We start from the raw sequence: 24,250 nt of genomic DNA, 5'->3' as shown, positions 1-24,250 counted from the left end.
GGCTTATCTCTGTGTTAGTATTGTTAAGATTAATATTAGATTTGTAAGACTGTTTGGTGTCTAGACCTTATGAGTAGTGCGGGAAGAATCATAGAATATCAGGGTTGGAAGGGACCTCAGGAGGTCATCTAGTCCACCCCCCTGCTCAAAGCAGGACTAATCCCCAACTAAATCATCCCAGCTAGGGCTTTGTCAAGCCTGACCTTAAAAACCTCTAAGGAAGGTGTCATAACTATAAAGGGAAGGGTGACAGCTCTCCTGTGTACAGTGCTATGGAATCCCTCCTAGCCAGAGACTCCAAATCCTTTTACCTGTAAAGGGTTAAGAAGCTCGGGTAACCTGGCTGACACCTGACCCCAAGGACCAATAAGGGGACAAGATACTTTCAAATCTTGGGGGGGGAAAGGCTTTTGTGTGTGTCCTTTGTTTAAGGGGTTGTTCGCTCTTGGGACTGAGAGGGACCAGACATCAATCCAGGTTCTCCCCATCTTTCTAAACAAGTCTCTCTTATTTCAAAATTGTAAGTAAAAGCCAGGCAAGGCATCTTAGATTTACTTTGTTTTCTCAACTTGTAAATGTACCTTTTACTAGAGTGGTTATCTTTGTTTGCTACACTCTGAACCTAAGACAGAGGGGAGTCCTCTGAGCTCTTTAAGTTTGATTACCCTGTAAAGTTATTTTCCATACTGATTTTACAGAGATGATTTTTACCTTTTTCTTTAATTAAAAGCCTTCTTTTTAAGAACCTGATTGATTTCTCCTTGTTTTAAGATCCAAAGGGGGTTTGGATCTGTATTCACCAGGAGTTGGTGAAAGGAAGGAGGGGGGAAGGGTCAATTTCTCCTTGTTTAAAATCCAAGGAGTTTGGATCTGTATTCACCAGGGAATTGGTGAAAGGTTTCTCAAGGCTTCCCAGGAAGGGAATTCTTGAGATGGTGGCAGCGGACCAGAGCTAAGCTGGTAAATAAGCTTAGAAGTTTTCATGCAGGCCCCTACATTTGTACCCTAAAGTTCAAAGTGGGGATACAGCCTTGACAGAAGGAGATTCCACCACCTCCTTAGGTAACCCATTCCAGTGCTTCACCACCCTCCTCGTGAAAAAGTTTTTCCTAATATCCAACCTAAACCTCCCCCACTGCAACTTGAGACCATTACTCCTTGTTCTGTCATCTGGTACCAATGAGAACAGTCTAGATCCATCCTTTTTGGAACCCCCTTTCAGGTAGTTGAAAGCAGCTATCAAATCCCCCCTCATTCTTCTCTTCTGCAGACTAAACAATCCCAGTTCCCTCAGCCTCTCCTCATAAATCATGTGCTCCAGCCCCCTAATCATCTTTGTTGCCCTCCACTGGACTCTCTCCAATATTTCCATATCCTTCTTGTAGTGTGGGGCCCAAAACTGGACACAATACTCCAGATCAGGCCTCACCAACGTTGAATAGAGGGGAATGATCACGTCCCTCGATCTGCTGGCAATGCCCCTACTTATAGAGCCCAAAATGCTGTTAGCCTTCTTGGCAACAAGGGCACACTATTGACTCATATCCAGCTTCTCATTTCCGCATTGGAAGCATATGCCACACCTCATCTCTCTCAGGGCTGGTCCACACTACCCGCCCAATTCGGCGGGTAGAGATCGATTTTCTGGGATCGATTTATCGCGTCTCATCTGGACGCGATAGATCGATCCCAGAAGCGCTCCCCCGTCGACTGCGGAACTCCTGCTCGCCGAGAGGAGGAAGCGCTGTCGACGGGGGAGCCTGCCTGCGCCGCGTGGACCCGAAGTAAGTAAATTTAGTTTGATATAGGAAACGTCGACTTCAGCTACGCTATTCTCGTAGCTGAAGTTGCGTTTCCTATATCGATCCCCCGCCCCAGTGTGGACCTGCCCTCAGATTTTGGAAGGCACTTCAGATTCTTAAACCTTGGGTTGAGTGCTGTAGCTATCTTTAGAAATCTCACATTGGTATCTTCTTTGCATTTTGTCAAATCTGCAGTGAAAGTGTTCTTAAAATGAACAATGTGCTGGGTCATCATCCACAACTGCTATAATATGAAATACATGGCAGAATGCAGGTAAAACAGAGCAGGGGACATACATTCTCCCCCAAGGAGTTCAGTCACAAATTTAATTAATGCATTTTTTTTTTAACGAGTGTCATCAGCATGGAAGCATGTCCTCTGGAATGGTGACAGCAACATGAAGGGGCATATGAATGTTTAGCATATCTGGCATGTAAATACCTTGCAATGCCGGCTACAGAAGTGCCATGCGAACACCTGTCACTTTCAGGTGACATTGTAAATAAGAAGCCGGCGGCATTATCTCCCGTAAATGTAAACAAACTTGTTTCTCTTACCAATTGGCTGAACAAGGAGTAGGACTGAGTGGACTTGTAGGCTCTAAAGTTTTACACTGTTTTGTTTTTGAGTGCAGTTATGTAACAAACAAACAAAAATCTACATTTGTAAAGTTGCACTTTCACGATAAAGAGATTGCATTATGGTACTTGTATGAACTGAATTGAAAAATACTATTTCTTTTATCATTTTTACTGTGCAAATATTTATAATAAAAATAATATAAAGTGAGCACTGCGTACTTTGTATTCTGCATTGTAATTTAAATCAATATATTTAAAAATGTAGAAAATCATCCAAAAATAGTTAATAAATTTCAGTTGGTATTCTGTTAACAGTACAATTAAAACTGTGATTAATCACGATTAATTTTTTTGAGTTAATCGCATGAGTTAACTGCGATTAATCAACAGCCCTAGTTATAACCATTGATTTTAACATTATGGGAATCATCCCACCAAGTTTCAGTAATATCAACTAAATAAAAATCATAAATGGTCAATTTCAATTCTTCTTGTTTGTTCCCAGGCTCCCAGCATTACATAAGTAATCCTTACTCTGGTAGGTAGCCTCATTTGGTTAATGGCATTACTTACCTGAATATCAACTGCTTAGGTGACAAAAGATTTGCAGGAGTAAAAGTTAGTAGGATTTGGACCTAAATTTGCAAATCATTAGCATTTATTTTATTGCTGTAAAAAACCAAAACTTGCTATTCACTTAAATTACTCACATTAAAGATATTTATCATCTATTATGGAAAAATGAGACATTGATAGTTTCTGGATTGAGGACTGTTCCCTTTGAATAGTTGCAACAGACATGTGCATAGAGTACCCAGTGATAGTATAAATGTGACATTTCTCTACCTGGCTACAAACTGGCACTTACTTTAATTGTACATAACTACTCCCTGCTGGCTAGGACAGCATTTATTATTTTGGACAGCTAAGTCCCTGGCATTTTAAGAATCTTGAAGTGACAGAAATTCAAGGACATTTGCATTCTGCATGGCTATCAAGTATCTTTAATATGTTCATAAGACTAGTCCAGTCAAAGATATGTGGCTCTTAAATGTGAGAGCATATTTTTCATATGTTGCAGGTGCATGGTCTCACATGAAAGAGGCAACTTTTGTATTAGCTCATCTGAATCACAGGGGTCTAATATGGACCACACATGCTGCTAATATAGCTTTGTCACTGCAAGGTGTGGGCATGGGACTCGCTTTCTGCAGTGGAGAGAGTAATGATTCCTTCCAAAACCACAAAGTGTTTAGATTTAAGCTTTAGTGATAACAAGAAAAAAGGTTAACACTTACTATACAATACTATCTGAGATACTACACTATGGGGCCATGTAGACAAGCCCAAAGATAATAGTAGTATCTCAATTACTATTGTGTGGCAACTGTTGGTAAATCATTACCGTCGATTTGCAACTACTGTACATACCTGTCAGTGAAAAAATGTTTGAAGTGATGTAAGTTGGGGCTGCCAATCACACCTTTAATTTCCCTTCCCAGAAAGAAACTGGTTCACTAAAAAAGTTTGTGTGTACATATACTGAATCTGTGGAAAAAAATACCTAGTTTGTATATAGTGCTTTCCAGCAGTAGATCTCAATGTGCTGTACAGAAGAGGAATCATTAACCCCATTTTACAGAGGGGAAAACTGAGGTATAGAGAGATGAAATTACTTGTCCACAATCACTCAGCAGCTCACTGGCAGAATCAGCAATAGAATTTAGTTCTCCTGAGTCCTAGTCCAGTGCTCTATCCTCTAGGCCACACAGTAGTTATGGGCATAGGCTGCATAGATGTTATTTGATTCTGCTGTTGTTCTTGAACAATGAATAATGTAAACAAAATGGTAATGGTGTCAAAAAGGAAATATACAAAGAAAAGAACCACCATTGCCTAAGGTAGCTTCTGTTTTCAGAACAACAACTTTCAAATTATATCACTAGCAATTGTGTGGCTGGCTGCTTTGTGTTCCCACCCCTAAGTAACAGAGTTGTGATATTATGTACTTCCTAGGGCCACTTGTTTAAGAATTAAACCAGATTTCAGCTCCTCCAAATTTAAATGATATCACTAAACCTGCCTTCTACCCAAATTCTGCATTCTTGTTAACTCTTGACTTCTGAAAATAAGCCGTTTCCCCTGACTTGGGCGCAGGCACGCTGCAGCTTCTTGCCCTCCTTACAAGCAGCGTCAAAGTTAAATGCTCCTCTTCCCATCCCAGACATGTCTAGGCCCTTGAACGAAGCTGCATGACAGAACGTGCATTGAAAATGCAACTGCTGATAACCTGTCAACAACTCATTGCTGTAATGGCACACGCCGCTGCAGTGCCTCCTCCACAGCCATGGCACCCTGGGGCTGGGAGTAGCAGCAATCATTTTTTTAAATTTTGTTTTCAAGAGGAAGATGGAAGGGGTGAGACTAGTGGGAAACTCTTGAAGGGGGATGGGTCTGGGAGCCTCACAGGGAAGAACAGCAGGAGCCTCATGGGGAGAATAGTAAGTGGTGGGAGCTTGGTCTTGCACAGTGCCCTGAAAGGCCAGAAAACTTGAACTAGGGACAACAAAGCAGGGGGGGAGGGAGCATGTCACAGTCTTTGCTGAAATAGCTGAGGGTTCCTCACTGCCAAAAAGAGCATTTCAAAGACTGTTAAATAACCATATATTCAGGGGAGTAAAAAGGAGGTCTTTCCCATGTACTGCAAGTTTCTGCCCTCTACTGGCATTCTTGAAGATTGCTCACAATTCTGCTGTAAGATTCTGTAATTCTCTCACAAAAAAACCATCAGTGTTCAAGGGCTGGCCATGTTGGATAACTGTTTGCAGAGCAAATCCTTAGGATAAGGTATGTCAAATTCTAGGAATGAGTGTGTCTGACAGGCATCCAAGTCATGAGTGACATTTGCTATTGACTTCTGCACAGGGCCGGCTCTAGGATTTTTGCCGCCCAAAGCAAAAACAATTTTGGCCGCCCCCCCCCCCCCGTTTTTTAATTACTCCACCCCCGGCCCCGCCTCAACTCCGCTCCTTCCCCAAATCCCCAGCCCTGCCTCCTCCCCCCAGGCTCTCAAGCCTAGGAGGGAGGGAGGGGGAGAAGCGGCGCCCGCGCCGCGGCCACTTGGAGTCTCCCCCTCCCTCCCAGGCTTGAGAGCCTGGGAGGGAGGGCGGGCGGGCGAGTAGCGGCGCGTGAAACAGCTGTTTCGCGCGCCATGGCGCGCGAGCGGCAGCAGCAGCGGAGATGAGCTAGGGCGGCCGGGGCACATTTTTAGGGGCGGCCTTCTGACGCCGGCCATGCCGCCCCTAAAAATGTGCCGCCCCAAGCACCAGCTTGTTTTGCTGGTGCCTAGAGCCGGCCCTGCTTCTGCAACAGTTTTCAGATATCAGTCAAACACCACAAGGATTAGAATGAAACACCTCCCTCCCACACAGACAGTGGCTAGCTGCATTCTGGCTAGCTGACACAGGGAGGAAGAGAAAGAGGTGGGAGCAATAACGCATATTCCCTTCACCTGTTGTTATTCTGCTATAAATTCTTGAGCCTATTAAACACAAGTGGATTATTTCCACAAAAGATCTCTCTGCATAATTTTGGCTTAACTAAGAGTTGTAATTCACAAATGATTCAGAAATTGATATAATCATATTTGTTAGTGGTGATTCCATTATATAAAATTCTCTGCAAATCAATCAAATTTACCATGACTAAGTGCATCAGTTTTCTATAGGTGCAAAATATCATACTTTTTAAAAAATGGATACTTTTCATTGGTTAATTCACCCAAATTTGTGGCAATGTTGCAGTGAATGCTGAAAGTTGCAATTTCCACAACAAAATCGCAGCCATGATTTTCTTAGTCTTACTTATCTTCCAATATTTAGAGCTCTTCATATTTTTTATCAGCCCTGTTCTGTGCTTCCTTTTCAATTTTCCATTTTTTGTGCACAATGCTTTCTACATGGTAGTCCAGGGAAATATTACAGGCTGTACAGTACATTACCTCATGTAGAGAATATAAACTGGGAGAGCTAACAATCCTTTGCAGTTAAGTTTGTTGCTACTTTGCTTTGTGATCTGTTCTCATATGACATTTTTGGGAAACTTTTTTCTGGCCACATTTAATTGAATTCGTTTTTTGTTTTTTTTTAAATATGAAGAATTAGGCCCAACCATGCACTTCAGATCCAAATCTGCATGTGGTAGAAGCAGAGAGATATTCTGATCTAGTTTTGGATTATCTCGTTTTAGAGGTAAAGCTAGCTATGAAGTTCAGACCCTCATCTGAACTTCAAAAGTTCAGGGGTGTTCATATCCGGAGTTCAGTTTGGGCCCCCATCTTCTCTATCCTCATCATTTTACATTTGTTCCAGTCCAGATTCTAAATAGCAGGAGGACCAGAAATACCATAAAACCACAACAGAAAGGTGTTTTCTCATAAGAACTCTAGCAAACTCATGAGGTTTGGTTCATGCCATGGAACAATGAGGAGGTCACAGTGCCACTACTAGGAGAAAGAGGATGGGCAAAATACTGCCTTCTTTAATGTGTGTACTACGCAAAATGTCCTAAAGTATATCAGCTGATGTTGACCACACTTCCAGCCATCTTCTCACTCTAGAGAACCCCAGTCAGTATGCCTTAGCCCATAACTATGAATTTGAGTGGTGCGGTAAGTCCGGCCCCAGTCCTGGGACCGACAGGGGGTGCTGAACATGAACACAGAGACCTCTAATTGACTCAAGTCTCATTTCCAAATGAGTGTTTTTGGACAGTGGACAACAGATACAAAGGAGATAAGGTGAGTCCAAGCTAGAGCAATGCTAGGGGTTCTCCTTACTTCTCTATAGTAAGAAACTATTTATAACATTTCCATAACGCACCATAAGAAAGAAAACAGGAGACCTTAAAGTATTCCTGTTGTCTGTACACAATAATCTCAAGTAGGGAGCTAAGAATTGTTCTGGAACCACTGTACAAATCTGTGTAGATGTTACACCACAAATTTAGATTATAAAGTAACCAACCCAATAAATAAAACAATATATATTTATTTAGCACAAAATCCTCTATAGTCTAACAATAGTCTGTATGTTCTATTTCTATTTCCTAGGGCACTTTTTCTCCTTCAGATAGTAAAGAGCCATCAGGAGTTACACAAGACACATTTATAATATTGTAAATCAGTTATTTGGGACAGAAAACACACAACAATAATTGTTGGGCTGACAGCCCTTTTGAAAGCTTTAAGGCAATTTAAGGGCTCTAATCTTGCAACCCCATCTTGTGCACCTTTATTCAGTCCCACTGGCTCCAATGGGACAACTTGAATTGGTATAGAATACTCATAGGAAAAGGGGTAGCAGGATTGGGCTTTCCATAGGGCTGCAGTGATTTTATTTTATATCTATGTCCAACAAAAAAACCTAGAGTTAGGATATTAGAAGACAATATTGCTGAAATGGACCAAAAAAAGTTGCCCAAAAGACAACTGAGACAGAACTTGACAGTTATATATGTAGGTACATCACATCATTAAGCACAATTTCTGATACATAGCCACCACTGTTTGCCTTATTTTAAAGAACAGAGGTAATCCCATAGAGAATGCTCAAGATTAGGACATTTGCAGATTTAAAAAATCTAGAGCCTTGATATTAAATAATCAAGGCTATAGATTTTTAAAATCTGCAAATGTATACATATATATATATATAGAAGACAACGGATACCTTTTGGTAAAGGAATGTAGCTTGCATCTAAGAACAGAGAAACATTAGTCAACATCTTGTTTCACAAACAAGATAATAGAATCACTGGATACAGAAGACCACTCAAACTTGACTAGAATGTTACAACCTTCTCATTTGCTGTGTTTTCACAATCACACTGATCAGTCTCAAAGATGTGCAGCAGCTAGTTCTGTCTTCCCTCCTGTGGTTACCACCTGGATTAGGCTTCCTGAGCTTGGTCTGTTCTTCCCAGTGATCCAGTCATAAAAGGTTCTGTTAAAAAATATGAGAATATAATAAGTGTAAATAGGCAAGGGGTGTTTTTAAAAAAAAAAAAAAAAAAAGTCAGCCTGCAATATCCACTTTTTTCTCTGTATGCTGTCTTTTTATGTGTGGATCCTTTATAATTGTCTCCACGAGGAACCCCTTACATTCACACGGAGCCCCACAAAATTAATAACGTTCTGCACAGGCACAGGGATCCACCCACGGAGATCTGATGGCACGACTGGGGCCTAGAATGTAAGTTCTTCAGGGCAAAGAGCTGTCTCTCGTCTGTCTACAAAGCACCTATTGTCCTGTTGGGCTCTATCACCATGATTTTCAGAGAGTGTGCAGCACCAGTCTTAGATACATAATAAATATTAAACGTTAACTTTGGGTGGAAGGTAACTGTACCCTGATTCTGCTCCTAAAGTTTGCACAATATTTCAATTTCTTAGGGGAAAAAACATTTTAAAGATAAAAAGTAAATGCTACAGAAATTTACTGAAACTGATGTCATCAAGGTGACTAGGCACATTGGGGTCCAAAACAAAAAATATTGTTGGCATCCCAGTAGAGAACTGTTTTTTCCTTCAGAGTCACCCTTCCACTGAAGATTATGGCTAAAATAAAGTCAATATACTTCAAAGCTGTGACTTTGCTTTTTCTTTCCCTTTCTCATATATTTGTTCTCCTCTCTCATTTTCCACTTATTCTTTTCTCGCTCTTCTCCCATCTCTGTCCATTATTTTTTCCCTATTACCATCCTCTGAGTCTCTCCCAATTCCCTCCTCTCTTTCCTTCACCTCCAATGTCCTCCCTTCCTATCCCATCCCTATCCTTCTTGGTCTCATGCTCTCTCTTGTCTAGTGCTCTTTTTTTCAGCTTTTTTCCTTCCCTAGGCATCCTACCCCTTTAAACACTCTCTCCCATCATCACTCCACTGAACTGCAAAACTGTGGAAATGATTCTTCAGGGCTGTGAGGGGAGCAGTGGGACTTGGAAGTCTCACAGGGAGGAATTCACCCCTCAGCAGAGGGCCACCGCATTGCCTATGCTCAATTTAAACACTATTTTGAAGATCGGAAGAGGTGCAGAGGCCTTGTGTTAGCTACTTAAGGTGGAAGGGAGAAGTGCAAAGCATTCTTCAGGGCCCATACTCTATCCTCATGCTCTCCACTCCCCAGTAGCCATTTTGAATGGTCATGCAATCTGATGCAATGCATTCTGGGGCATACTAAACCCCAGAATGTGATTACCAGATGGTATGAGAATTCCTGTGAGGATTCTCGAGAGGAAGGCACTGTCACCAGCTCTCACAATATTTGGTGTTTTTCTTAAAGACCCAGCTCCTTGAAGGCAAGTGATTATGTGAGAATCTCAGCTTTCATTAAGGAAGTAAATCTTTAACAGGCTCAGCAACCAGGAGGCAAACTAAAGGAAGCACGATTTTCAAAATAATCTCATGATTTTGGGGGGCCTGGCTCGTGATTTTTGAATACGTGGGATTACCAATACAGGGAAATAGTCTTTGGTTCTACCAGGAAGTGTGACGGAGCTTCTTACAGAGTGTGATCATTACTGAATCATAAAACAATTTCAGAGATAAAGATTTTAGGTTGATGGTGCTGGTTTAACTCTTAAAGCGGATCCGCTCAGCCCGCTGCCAGTCTGTGGTCCCGGCCCTGCCCACATACAGTGGGTACCTACCTTCTCCCTGGTTCAGGCCCATTCTCTTCCTCTCTCTGTACTGAGCTGAGGATGGGAGTGCACTGAGCACAGGGCTGGGAGTGAAGGGTCTGGCCAGGAGCTAGAATGAGGGAGGGGGCTCAGGGTTGGGGCAGGAGGTTTGGGTATGGGGCACTTACCTGGGCAGCTCCCATTTGATGGAAGGGGTGCAGGTGGGAATGTGGGGGGTGCAGGAGCTCCCATTTGATGCTCAGGGTGGGGGTGTGGAGGGTGCATGGGGTGTGGGGGGACTGGGGATGTGGGGGGTGCAAGAGTCAGGGCAGAGGGCTGGGGGCATGTGAGGGGGGTGCAGGTGTCAGGCCAGGGGGGGCTGGGTATGTGTGGGGGTGCCAGAGTCAGGGCTGGGGTCATGAGGGTGGTGAAGGAATCAAGCAGAGGGCTGGGTGTGTATGAGGGAGGTACAGGGCTCAGGGCAGAGGGCTGGGTGACTGCCCACCTCAGAACCTCCAATCCCCCCCCGCTCCTTGTCCCCTGACTACCCCCTCCTGGGACTCCTGCCCCTAACTGCCCCCCCAGGACCCCACCCCCTATCTAAGCCTCCCTGCCTCCCCGCGGAGACAAACATTGCCCCGCGGGAGCGCGCAGCCCCGACCCCCAGAGCGCTGCGCCCGCGGCAGCAGGGCTCCAGGGGAGGGGGCAAGGCGGGGGAGGGGCCGGCGGCTTGCTGCGCTCGGCCGGGTGCTCCGACCCGGAGGCGCAGACCCCGCAGCTTGCCGCGCCGGGAGAGTGGGGCTATTTGCCCACCCCGTGCGCACGCCTATGCTTGTGCTCCCTGCCCCCGCGGGGGGAGCGGAGGGGAGAGGAAAGCGGGCCGGGCTAGGCAGGCTTTTTAATAGCATGCTGGAGACCCGGCAGGCAGCAGCGTGCCATTAAAAATCGGCTCGTGTGCCATCTTTGGCATGCGTGCCATAGGTTGCCGACCCCTGGATTATGGTTTAGTCCTCTTTTTTTTTTTTCTTCCAGTTTATTTACTTTATGCAGCACTCCATGCAGTCAGACTCACATGTAGAATCAGTTCCCATGTTTGTGAGCATCTCTCACAAGTGAAAAACAGTTTAAAAACAACCCTTAAAATTAGGAACGTGCTTGTAAAACCACAGCATCTGGCCAAACGGTCTCAGGAGTGCAGGTAAATAACTGAAAGTATTTACTTTTTTTTTTTTTTTTTATTAAACTAACTAGATGTCAAGTTGGCAGTGCCCTTTAAATAAGGCAAACAGCTGCCTAGGCCTCCTCTGCCTAAAACCATCCCTGAATGGAAGGTCCAACTAAAGCACTCCAAAAGGCAAGGAAATCCAGAGTCAAAACAGAACAACGGTGGGAAGTACACAGCTTCAGCCTCGTTTCCAAGTGCCCTGGCTTCTGCAGGCTTAAAGGGAGAACTAGAAAACTAGAGAGATTTTTTCAATGCCCTTCATGATGTATGAAGTTGGATCTGTTTCCACTCTTCCCTCCCCTACAAAAAATGTTGCTGTTTAAAAAGAAAAAATCCTACATCATGCCTTCACTTCCCTATCTATGCCATGCCATCTTTGGCAAGATAATGCCACAAAGCCAGCACCAATGAGCTGCAGGGCTCCCTACCCTCAGCCGAGCGAAGGAGGGGACGCTGAGCCTCTACCCCTCAGTATGCAGCAAAGAGATCTGCAGCTCATCTTGCAGCTTTTTGCTGCTTCATTCAGGTCTGACCCTCCACAGATCTAGCTAGTGAGGACTTTTGATTGAGTGATATTATTCAAGAAATAAGCAGACAATGGCACTTCTGTGGGAGGAAGTGGGCACACAGAAGGAGGGGGAACTACATCTACCTTAACACAATATAAAAGAAGCATAAATGCCTTTCTCTTTACAGTTCACCTTTAAACCAGACTGCTTATGTCTGACACAGCTGATTGTGATTTAACTTAATTGTCCGCATGCTTTATCAGGCTTGCTGACTTTAAAACACTCAGGGCTAGAGCCTCAGCTGGTGTAAATTAATGAAGGGCCACTGAAGTCAATGGAGTTATGCCAATTTTCACCAGCTGAGGATTCGGCCCTATAAGCTTAAGCTAACTTCAAGGCACAGAAAATAGGGTGTGCACAGAAACATCCAAATCTAAGGGACAAGACTGTCTATTTTTAGAAGAGAAGATGCAAAAAACCAGCCGTTTTAAAAGGAGAGCTAGGAATTGTTTAGTCATTGTGCATGTACTCACTCAGCAAGGAATTCTAGGGGTGTCCAGGAGCTGAAATCTGCATCAGGCATTGATTTCCTGTTCATTGGTGTATCCAAGGTAACCCTGCAATTGAGAGAGATAAGCCTTTCATTTGTACATTATGCTTCTGATAAGAGCTGTCTGCTCTTCCGTTCTTTGCTCTAGTATATGCTGAATTTTCAGAACAGGGCACTGAAATCCAAACAATGTTAGACGGATTTCTCTTGAAAGCTGTATGTCTCTAACAGCATGTAATCATCAGTCTTAAGTTTTTAAATCTATATAATTAAATATGATATTTGTAAGGTAGGATCTTCAAAAATGCCTAAGTCACTGATATGTTGCTGAAAATCCCCCCCTTAACTGTTACTCTCTTCAAACTTTATACAATAACAAAACCTTTCAAGGCATCTATGCAAGTTTGGAATGGCCAGTAGCCAAGAGACCAGTGTGAACTTGGTATCTGACTGTTGGTGGTACTCTGCAGGGGCAGGGGTTAATTATTCAAATATCCTGTATGTTGTCATTCCCTGTCCAAAAAGAAATGCAGGTGGAGAAGCTTGTAAAGAAGAGGGGGAGATGTAATTAAATGAGTTCAGACAGCATTTTTAAGCCCCTCTACAGTACTTTTGAGCACTGACAATCTTCAAAGACTGTGTTTCATATGGGTCTGGAAAGGAAATACTCAAATCCTTAACTAGGTTATCAAAGAGAATCACAGAAGTTAGATCTTTTCCATGTCTATTAGGCCAGCCAGTTCATCCACCCCTCTGTCAATGCAGGCAGCCAACTTATAATAAAGTGTTAATAGGCTTGTAGCAGGAAAAAGAGGAACTAAACCTTTTGTATTCACAAGTCTTCAAGGGACAATTACTTTAGCTGCCCAAGTCACTCTATCAAGAGGATATAGAATATTGTGCACTATAGTAGAAGCTACATTTCTATGGAAAAAAATCTCAAAAAGGTAAAAAGTTTGGCAAGACATATTTTCCTCATCTAAAACCACTTGGCATTCAGAAGTAAAGTTTGATAGACATCGGCTAACTTTGCCCAACCAAAATTAAGGAATAGTGAATGCAAACATTCAAAAGCACTTTCAGCTAAATAAAACATTCCAGTATTTTCTTTTTCCACATGAACTATAAAGCACATATTTTAAACAGTTTCATACGTCTAATTTGTCACTTTTAGACTCCTATCTACATTACAAAATAATCATGGTTAAACATGGTTTAGCCATCTGTCAAGGTTAAATCATGGTTTTCTAACATTGTAACAATGATTTCTTCTGTCTGCACAGGAAAGAAAAAATATGCTATTTATTGTTTATGGTAATGCCTATAACATGCTAGGTATGTTCTAGACTATTGACGAGGGATGGTCTCTGCTTTGAGGAACCACAACCATGTTTAAACTGTTATTTCTGTAGCGTAGATGGGGCCTTAGAAAAGAAGTACATCCATGTGTCACTCAGTTACAGTCACACTTTAAAATTAAACAATGCAATAGTACAGGTAGCTATGCAACCACTTACGGTAGAACAGCAAGAGCAGCAGACCCAGATGGCAAGCCACTGTTTGCACCAGCTAGACTCTGACAAAGCTGATGTACTGCTCCTTTTGCCATGCCATACCCAACCATCCCTAACAATTAGAAATAGAACAGATTAAAAAAAAGTTCTCACTGACAAGAGTTGTATAAAAAGAGACAGTGAAAGTTTCTATGTTATTTGATGAAAGGAAGGTTTATATTCACCTGCAGCAATCTAGGAACAGAATCAGTCTGATAGCACATTGCAAAAACGTATACACATTTTTAGAAGAACTTACCCATGACAAAGGAATTGTGTTGCTATCACAGAGCACAATTTATCTAGCAACACGGAATTTAAAAAATATTTTTAAAGATTATGATTCGCTTAGTTGGTCTCACAAATTGTGTGCCATGAGATCTGAACACAGCGTTATAGCACTTGTCTTTATAAAAAGACACCCAGAGAAGATATATCTAGAGCTGAGAGAACAACAGATTTTTCAGTTCATTGGTGATTTTAAAAAGTTGAAAAAACAAATTGTTTCAGGTTCAATAAAACATTTTGTTTCAGTTTTGACCATTTTAAATTTTTTGAATATTTAAAACATAAAATTAAAGAGAATTTTGAAAAAAAAAAAAAGCTGTTTTAAACCCCCACCCCCCCAAAAATCGATATTTTGTTTAAGAAATGTTGTAATGAAATGTTTCAATTTTTTCAGATTTTTTTTTGTTTTTCTAAATGAATACTTGAGTGAAATCTACACAAGTTTTAGAAATCAGCATATCTGCCTTTTTCGCCAATTTTTTTACCCCGCTTTAGATATATCTACTATCTATGGCCATAATCTTGCAAACACTTATGCATGTACTTAACTTTAAGGACAAGTAGTCCCACTGACTTTAATGAAACTATTCACATACATAACAGTAAACAAGTGCTTAATTGTTTGCAGAATCAGGGGTAAATACATACAGCCATATTAGATGAGTCCAGTGGTCATAGAATCATAGAATCATAGAATATCAGGGTTGGAAGGGACCTCAAGAGGTCATCTAGTCCAACCCCCTGCTCAAAGCAGGACCAATTCCCAACTAAATCATCCCAGCCAGGGCTTTGTCAAGCCGGGCCTTAAAAACCTCCAAGGAAGGAGACTCCACCACCTCCCTAGGTAACGCATTCCAGTGCTTCACCACCCTCCTAGTGAAATAGTGTTTCCTAATATCCAACCTGGACCTCCCCCACTGCAACTTGAGACCATTGCTCCTTGTTCTGTCATCTGCCACCACTGAGAACAGCCGAACTCCATCCTCTTTGGAACCTCCCTTCAGGTAGTTGAAGGCTGCTATCAAATCCCCCCTCATTCTTCTCTTCTGGAGACTAAACAATCCCAGTTCCCTCAGCCTCTCCTCATAAGTCATGTGCTCCAGACCCCTAATCATTTTTGTTGCCCTCCGCTGGACTCTTTCCAATTTTTCCACATCCTTCTTGTAGTGTGGGGCCCAAAATTGGACACAGTATTCCAGATGAGGCCTCACCAATTCCAGATGAGGCCTCACCAATATGGTCCACCTAGTCTTGTGTCCTGGCATGTCTGACACAGACCTTTACCAGATGCTTTGGCAGAAGTTGCAAGAAACCCCACAGTGGAAAGTCATTAAATAACTTCCCTTATGGGCAGGTTTCTTCCTAACCCTTATCAGTTACTAGTTGAATTAGGTTCTGTGGCATGAGAGTTTCTCTCTCCAAAAACAAATGTCTTATACTATCTAATGTAACTGTGGATATGTTTTCACCATCCATATAAATTCCTGTTACTTTATTTGGAATTTTACTGAATTCTTGCACTCAATGATATCTTGTGACAATGAGTTCCACGGGCTAGTTATGCATTGTGCAAAGACGTATTTCTTTTGATCAGTTTTAAATGTGTTGCCCTACAGTTTCAGTGAATGTTCCTTTTTTGGGTATTAAAAGAAAGCCTAAATAGAAGTGGACAATTTACCTTCTCTTTACTTTTTGTTGTTTGTATCCCTTATATCCCCTCTTATTTGTCTCCTTTGTAAACCAAATAGTCCCAATCTTTCAATCTTTGCCATCCATCCTTGAGCCCCTTCTACTTCTGCTATATATTTTTTCCAGTTAGCTGTAGGCGATTTTCATTTAAAGTTACTATACTTAAATAGGAAAATTGTTTCCAGAGTCTACTGAAAAACAAGAGGACATACCATAAGAATGGGGGGAAAGAATAGCGAGACTTCCATAATTATGAATAATAACAACCCTAAATGTCAGAAGATACATTTGAACTAGTTGAGCAACAATTCTTTCCCAATTCCTCCTCACATTTAATAAGGTTCATGTGTTTTCCCACAGCACTGCTTGTCTTAAAAATCCACAATGATTGAAACCATCCTGCTCAAAACATGAAAGCAAATTAAGTTGATTCTCTACCCTAACAAAATGTCACGGAATTACTCCAAAGGGTTCACCTATTTGTATTTTTAACAGTACATGGTCAGTCTGTTGCAAAAAGGAAACAAACAACCTTTTCACTCAATAACAACAATTTTATCTTCAGACTATGTTAGATGCAGCTTTAAACATGGGAATATAGAGGCCAAATCATTAACTAAAAAACACAGTATACTTTCCTAGAACATAATGGTAACAGTTAATTCCTTTAGCTCTGTTTTCAGACATAGCTTCGAAGACGCACCCCTTATCTTTACAACCTATTCTATCATTTTAACTTTTACAGTTTCTTATGTCACATCAGAATATTGTTGCAGATATCTAAGAGAGCAAAGTAACACTAATAGAAGAGACATGGAAATGGAAGTTACTTCATTTGCATCTCAGATAAATCTTGCAGACTTTAAGGGATGTTAACCTCTGTCTTCACCCTTCACACCCACAGTCCCCTAGTGCCTGTGTTTTTTAAATTGTTTTCAGACTTTCTTCTCTACAAAGAGCAAGAAAAACTGGAATGAGATCAAAGATCACAAGGTATATTTCACAAAGTCTATACTAAACAACTAATGGAGACAGAGGCTGAAGGTCATCAAGCTTATCTATGTCTGAAGCAAGGTGAACTGGATTCAGAACATAACCAGGATGGCCATGTTCAATAAAAACAACTGAGTCATCACTAACTTTAAAAAAAAATAGTTACCTAAGAACCCTGCCTTCCAGGAAAGCAAATATGGAGTTTAACCTTCTCCAAGGGTTTACAATGTTGTACCTAAAATTTTTAATGTGTTGTTATTCTTAATTATTTCCCAAGCATTTCTGACTGCTTGATATATTAAAAAAGATTTCACCAAAGCCAGACAACTAGTATTTAAGCAACAGATTTTCTCTTTTCTTTTTTTGCACTATACTTGCCAGGGGTTTTGGATTGCCAACTGCAAAGTTACAACTTTCCTCAAGGGATTCAAACAGCTGTTTACCATATGTATATGGGAAGAAATGTAAGGGAGTAAAACTGTTGTTTCTCAAATAAGAATAATTAAAACAATTATTGTTGGTGTCAAAGCAAACACCACATTTTGCTTGTTACCTGGAGTTCCAGCCAAAGCAGCTTTTGCTCCAGTCAGAGTCAACAAGCCTCCTTCTTTCAGATGTTTTGTGGCTAAGTGACTGGAAATAGTTGACGTCCAAACACTCTGTTTCCACATCAGGTCAGAATTTTTATATAAAGCTGAAAAACAAAATAGTTCATAGAATATCAGGATTGGAAGGGACCTCAGGAAGTCATCTAGTCCAACCCCCTGCTCAAAGCAGGACCAATCCCCAACTAAATCATCCCAGCTAGGGCTTTGTCAAGCCTGACCTTAAAAACCTCTAAGGAAGGAGATTCCACCACCTCCTTAGGTAACCCATTCCAGTGCTTCACCACCCTCCTTGTGAAAAAGTTTTTCCTAATATCCAACCTAAACCTCCCCCACTGCAACTTGAGACCATTACTCCTTGTTCTGTCATCTGGTACCAATGAGAACAGTCTAGATCCATCCTCTTTGGAACCCCCTTTCAGGTAGTTGAAAGCAGCTATCAAATCCCCCCTCATTCTTCTCTTCTGCAGACTAAACAATCCCAGTTCCCTCAGCCTCTCCTCATAAGTCATGTGCTCCAGCCCCTCCAATCATTTTTGTTGCCCTCCGCTGGACTCTTTCCAGTTTCTCCACATCCTTCCTGTAGTGTGGGGCCCAAAACTGGACACAGTACTCCAGATGAGTTGGGTCAATCATCTAGAATGCAAAAGTCTTCTAGTTCTAGCTTGTGCCCCACCATACAGACTGAAACAACAGTATGCAAATCTGCCTTATGCCACTTCGTATACCCCACTTCTGCTGAAATCCTCATCACTGCCTTCAGCGCCTCTAGCCTTGCCCACTGTATCTCCATTCTCTTTGGCTTCCTCAAGTTCCTGCTCAACAGCACATGCACAATACTGTTACCTGACCTCACTACAACAAGTGTGACCACATCCCCTATCCTCAGCCAGTTCCATTGGCTCACCTTTAATTTCTGTACCCTGTTCAAAACTCCCCTCATTTCTAAAACTCCCATGGACTTGCTTTCATCAGTGTCAAAGACCCTGTCACTTTCTTTACACCCTCCTCCTGTGCTCATCTTGCACCAACTTCCTCTCTCTGTCCCTTTGCATAGTCTCAGCTGTGATATTGAGAGCCTTCTCTTCTACAGCTCTTACCTTCTAGAATGACCTTTTCATCTGCAGGGAAAACAACTCTTCTCCTTGCCTATTGTTCTTAAGTTCTCACTCTTTATTCTTTTAACTTTGTAACTGTATTATTTAACTTTATAGTCCAGTTAGAGTTTGTATGAGAGAAGCTGTATAAAATAAAGTTGCATTGTTTTGCATAAACTATAGGTTTAAGTCTGTTTAGTTCTTGGATGGGTGACCACTTGAGAAAACCAAATGCTCTATATGCTTTTTCTTTTCTGTGATCGCAAAGACTGCTCTGAAATATTTTATGTCTGCAGTGGTGATCTTTGGGTAGTGCTCTGTAGTATTACATAAAACCTAGTTTTTTATTTCAACCGCTGCTTGCTTACTCCCTGGAATGTCATGGAAAACAACACTAACTGCTGGACCGCAACCATTTTTTCCCATGGGCCTTTGGTCTTGTTAGATCTCATAAGCTATGCAGGACTGGACCTAGTGGATGGAAAACCCCAAGGAATAAAGGAATTGGTGGGAAACATATCTTTTGTTCAGACTATTGTTCAAAAAGGGGCTCCATCTGCCTACAGGTGGTCTGGACTGTATGACTGCTGCCTAGACATGCTCAGAATCTCAAGACTTCTAAAGGACTGGCCTGCATGTAGTTTCAATTAAAAAAAAAAAAAAAAAAAAAAAAAAAAAAAAAAAAAAGAGTTGTAGTATTACAGCTAGTCAATTCAAATGAAAATATAATTTTAAAATAATTCAGCAATCGTTAGTGTTAACAACATATTACTGGGGGACAGAGGGAGAAAAATTAAGATTAAGCAAATAATATTGAATACCTTTAGCATTTAAGATGTTTATTTCCATAAAAACACTACCTTAAACTCAAACACACACACATACATATATTAATAGCATGAAGTAGACAGGATGACCACCCATCCCTAGACATTCCCATTTGCCATCCTGATTGTCAATAGTACAGTACTATCAGTTTAAGTTATCTGTTAGCTAATTTACAGTAGTTAAACGGTTTGACTGCATTGTGTTGGATTATAACAGATACAAATATTTACTTTTTTATGAAACAATAGTGAATGTCATCTTCCTATGTTGTCTTTAAAACTAAGAAACACCTTTGCACTGTATGTGGTGAGAAAGGGAGGGTCCACCAGCTGCTTTATATACTCCAGATAGGAAATTAGGCTAATAATTTTGGGTACCCTAACCTAGGTTAGAAAAATTCCATTCTGGCTATTATAAAATGTTAGGAGCTCAGTAACAAGCCATTTTAATGTTAAACTTGAGGACCTGCATCCATTTAAAAAAAGCTATTTTAGGCACTATATAAAAACCTGTCAGTATGCAACAGTATAGTGCCACAATACACCACCAGTGAAGACTCTGGAAGGTAGTGTGGCCTAGTGGATAGAGCATTAGACTGGGACTCAGGAGACTTGAGGTTTATTCCAGGCTCAGCCAGTGACCTTGGGCAAGTCACTTTAATCTCTCTGTGACTCAGTTTCCCCATCTGTAAAATGGGGAAAATGATACTGACCTTGTCTATAAAGCACTTTGAGATGTACTGATGAAAAATGCTACATTAGAGCAAGGTATTATTATTATTAATCACGTTACCATCAAATAGAAAAGGCTATGAAAAGCACTTAGAGGTGGTCCAGCTCCCATTGATTTGGATACTGTGTGATCACAGTAAAAGAGATTTTAGTCTGAGAGATCTACCTCTTACCATGACTTTTTCTTCCCATTGCATTAATGTGTTTGTCAGTATACTACTAACAAAGGGCTTACATTTAGCTTTTGCACTGCCACCTGCCCATCCTCCAGCTACACACAGGATAGCATCCACCTTCTGTTCACCCAGAAGTTTTCCAACATCTGCTGTCACCTTAAATATATAACAAAGAAGTTATAAAGTCATTCTGAAAATACTGCATTGAAGAAGTAAAGATATAAATACCCAACCTTTAAATTGTAATTTTTAAAATTATTTTGCACACATGGTGATGTAAGCAGCTATTTAAAATTAGAGTTTATGATCTTACCTACTGGAAGTAAAACAACAATGCTGAATCCTGAAAACAGATTAAACAACCACCATATGCTAGGTGATGTCAACTAACGTGTGAGTAAGGCTTGCAGGATCAGTTAGTTTCAGGGATCAGCCTCTCTATGAGCTGAGGGGTGAAAACATTATCTACTAGCACTTTGAGTTTCTCTTGGGACACTGCTTTCCAGGTAACAGTCCTTCCTTTTGTATTGTACTGTTCAGAAACACGGAATGAAGGTGTAAGAAAGAAATCTGATAATGGAATAGCCTCGCTGTTGGTAAAGTTTCTGCCTAACCCTAAAGCTTATACCCTAAAGCTTGGGAGCATAGTTTATACCCTCGCTTATAAGCTTAAAGCTTGAGAGTTTATACTTTTAACCTACCCTATTTTTGTTTCCTCTCCCAAGTGTAGGACTTCATATATATATTAGCACTGAATTTTATCTCTGTGGAACTTATACCAAGAACCTTTTGTTGTTGTGCAAATTATTCAGCGACAGATCAGTTTCCAAGTGAAAAACCAGGGGTATAACCAAATCATTTCATGTTTTAAAGAAAAGACCAACATTAAAAAAAGCAGAAATATGACAAATTTGAGGTTTGAAATACTCCACAATCTATTTAAAAGCCTTCTGAATTATACATGCATAAAAGTAACATTATGCCTAATGATTCAGTTTATCAGTTAGAGGAACATGCTCATATGTGAAGAACAAGGCTTCACTTGTTGATAATAATGTAAAAATCACACGTAGGCCCCGATTCTGCAACTTCTGCATGGGGGTGGACTGCTGCATCTGCATGGAGCCCCATCAAGCTCTCGGAGGCTCTGCATAGGCACAGCAATCTGTCTGCACACAATACATTTCAGGATTGAGACCCAAGAAAGAAGTGGAAGGTTAGGAGACCAAGTTCTTAAATAAATTGTCACAGCTAAGTCTCCAAGAAACATTTTCATGCAGATAAGTTGTGTTCAATTAGCCTATCCAACTCTATTGGCTTTTCCTGAAAAGTGTTGTGCCTGCTTCCGTGGCTCATAATGAAGGGTGTCTAAATAACCACATTAACAAAATGTGGTCATCTTGACTACAAACGTGGGTGACTGTCAAGAAAGGAAATCAGGTTAGGAGAGACAGGTAATGCAAAACTGTAGTACATTTACAATTTGAATTTTAAAATGACAATGTCTGGTAATTTAGGCTCCAGAATTAGGTGATTTGTGTGGTGTGTGTGTGTGTGTGTGTGGAGGGGTGTTTGGTTTTGTTTTTTTAAGTTTCATGGAAATGTTTTGGGCACCAATCCTGTGAGATGCTCTTCACAGTTAGACCCATGAGTCCGTGTTAGCCCCACTGACTTCAGTGGTACACTGCATGGGTGTACGGGCATGCCCATGTGAGGAGCTTGCTGCATTGATAACTGAGTGTTGATGAAACTATTTTTATTTCTTTATTTCTTTTCATAATTTTGCAGAATTCTGACAGAGAAGGAGGAAACAAGGAAATTGACTAGAAACTGGCAAGTCTAGTTTCACTGCACAAAGTGCAAAAAGTAAACCAATGTGACCAATGGAAAAAAAACACAGATTTGTAAAATTCTTTCAGATTCTGTCTACAGCAGAAGTTCTCAAACTGGGGGTCAGGACCCCTCAGGAGGCTGCGAGGTTATTACATGGGGGGGGGGGGTCGCAAACTGTCAGCCTCCACCCCAAACCCTGCTTTGCCTCCGGCATTTATAATGGTGTTAAATATTTTTTTAAAAGTGTTTGACTTTATAAGGGAGGGAGGGGTCACACTCAGAGGCTTGTATGTGAAAGGGGTCCCCAGTACAAAAGTTTGAGAACCACTGGTCTACAGTTTGTTGTTACCCAGATACAGATTTTAAAGCTAAATATGGTTTTAATAAAAGGAGGGTGTCCCTGGGCTCTCTGAATGTAATAATACATATACATAGGCTCCATGTTATCCCACAAAGAACGAACAATGGAGAGTGAATGAGAACTCTGTCTTTTTTTTTAATATGAATACACTGATGATAGCCTTAACCGTGGGGAAGCCAGGTATCAGGCTGAAGATGACCTAACTGCATGGCCACAGGGAAACAGCTTATAAGAAACAAAGCAAAGCAGTCTATTCTATAATCTATTCTAGATAGGATTATATACTGCAGTCCTTAAGACATTTAGAAACCTAGTGCTTTTCTCAACACTTGAAAGAACTGCCCAGGCACCTTCCTAACACAAAGCAGTTGGCCCAGCGATTGATGCCACAAGCTTTATTACAACATTTAAAGGAAAATGAATCAGTCACCTGATCTGCTTGCTCAGTGAAGGAGTCGGTCATTTTCACAACAACACTGGCATTAGCTTCTTCATTTTCTGCTAGGTCAATGCTGGCAACCCACTGATAACAACAAACAAGAACAAAGAGAGAGTTTTACTTTTTAAATGGATCATTTATCAGTAAATAACTGAGATTTTTTTAAAAAAAAGGATTTAAGGAACCATACAGTCTGTACTTTGCCCACTTCACAGCTGGGGTGAAAAACCAATGCACTTGGTGATTTGCAAGGAAGGCAGCAATTGGCCAGTTGCAAACTAGCTGCCAAGCTTTACTCGTTCGCGGGGAGGAAGCCTCCCCCCGCTTTGGGGATTAGCTGTTGCAAGGAAGAGTTTAAAGTCTCTTCCTCTGGCAGGAGAAAGGAGTTCGTGGTGTGTCTCGGCGAGATTTACACTCTCGCTCGTCGGTTCTCAGAGCTCTGCAATTCACAGGTCACTGCACGGGGGAGAGCCCTGGCCGCTGGGCCGAAGCAACGCAGAGCGGTGCAGGGCTGCGATACACAGGAGAGCGCGTCCTCCGCAGGCAGCTGCTCCCAAACACCCCCCCAAGCCATGCAGCGATGGCACTAAGTGCCCAGCCCGCTCTGTCGGTGGTTACCCAGTGCTTGGCTCTGAAATACTGCACGCATTTGGCTCCCAGGGCCCCTCTGCCTCCATACACCAGCACCCTGTGCGCCTCTGCTGCCGCTGCCATGCTCCGTCCGCTGCCTGCCCGGCTCCCTCTCGCCTTCTGAGCCTGCCGCTGCCAGGGGCTTCGGAGCCCGCCCCGCCCAGCAACTCCGCCTCCCCGCAGGGCCGCCCAGCGGCAGAGCGACCCCTTCGCTTCCCGCTTCCGCGCTCACCACCGCCATCTAGGCTGGCTGAGAAGCCGCGGGTGGCGCTGCACCAATTCCTCCCGGGCCAGGGATCAGTGCAACACGCCCCTGCGGCGGGCCTTCTGTTTAAGTTCGAGGTTTAAATAAGGACGCTTGGTTGCACACCATGGATGTATGTATCTATCAAATGCCGGTGAGACAGCGCTGTGCAACAGAATCCTTTGATAACACATGCGCTATGTGCATTTTCGATCATTTTCCGCCCTCGGTGGATTGCCTTTGCGCTCCTATACAGATTTCCCACGCGGCTAGGAGTCATTGTAGACTAGTGGCAGCAGAAACTTTCTGAAACTAATGCATTTTAGTTAAAAATAAAAAGGTCTAGCAAGCAACACGTTAATGCCCCAATACAAGGAAAAGCCAGGGTGCAAATGGTGCTGGAAATTCAATAGGAGACACTATTGTTTGCGAGCAATCCCTC

The 24,250-nt window shown here is 41.9% G+C and overlaps 1 protein-coding gene across 1 annotated transcript; it reads right to left on the bottom strand.

Annotated features, from left to right (window-relative positions):
• Nucleotides 1-8,280: 8,280 nt before the first annotated feature.
• On the bottom strand, nucleotides 8,281-23,648 carry QDPR (quinoid dihydropteridine reductase). The gene is made up of 7 exons (XM_065405469.1): nucleotides 23,553-23,648; nucleotides 22,926-23,018; nucleotides 20,361-20,457; nucleotides 17,418-17,558; nucleotides 13,859-13,967; nucleotides 12,325-12,408; nucleotides 8,281-8,386 (listed from the first exon to the last, which is right to left on the bottom strand). The coding sequence occupies exons 1-7, from the start codon at nucleotides 23,646-23,648 to the stop codon at nucleotides 8,281-8,283; spliced, it is 726 nt and encodes a 241-aa protein (XP_065261541.1).
• Nucleotides 23,649-24,250: the final 602 nt, after the last annotated feature.

Source organism: Emys orbicularis, chromosome 5 (genome assembly GCF_028017835.1).
Source record: "Emys orbicularis isolate rEmyOrb1 chromosome 5, rEmyOrb1.hap1, whole genome shotgun sequence".
Taxonomy (NCBI): domain Eukaryota; kingdom Metazoa; phylum Chordata; order Testudines; family Emydidae; genus Emys; species Emys orbicularis.
Note: the sequence above shows the minus strand (reverse complement) of the source record. Positions and strands in the feature narration are given on the sequence as shown.

Excerpts from the sequence above, each read along its gene's own strand:
- QDPR (XM_065405469.1), bottom strand. The coding sequence starts at position 23,648 with ATGGCAGCGGCAGCAGAGGCGCACAGGGTGCTGGTGTATGGAGGCAGA. Across the intron at positions 17,559-20,360 it reads TGGCAGTGCAAAAGCTAAAT|CTTTATATAAAAATTCTGAC; the intron begins GTAAGCCCTTTG and ends TTTGTTTTTCAG. Across the intron at positions 13,968-17,417 it reads TGCTTTGGCTGGAACTCCAG|GGATGGTTGGGTATGGCATG; the intron begins GTAACAAGCAAA and ends TCTAATTGTTAG.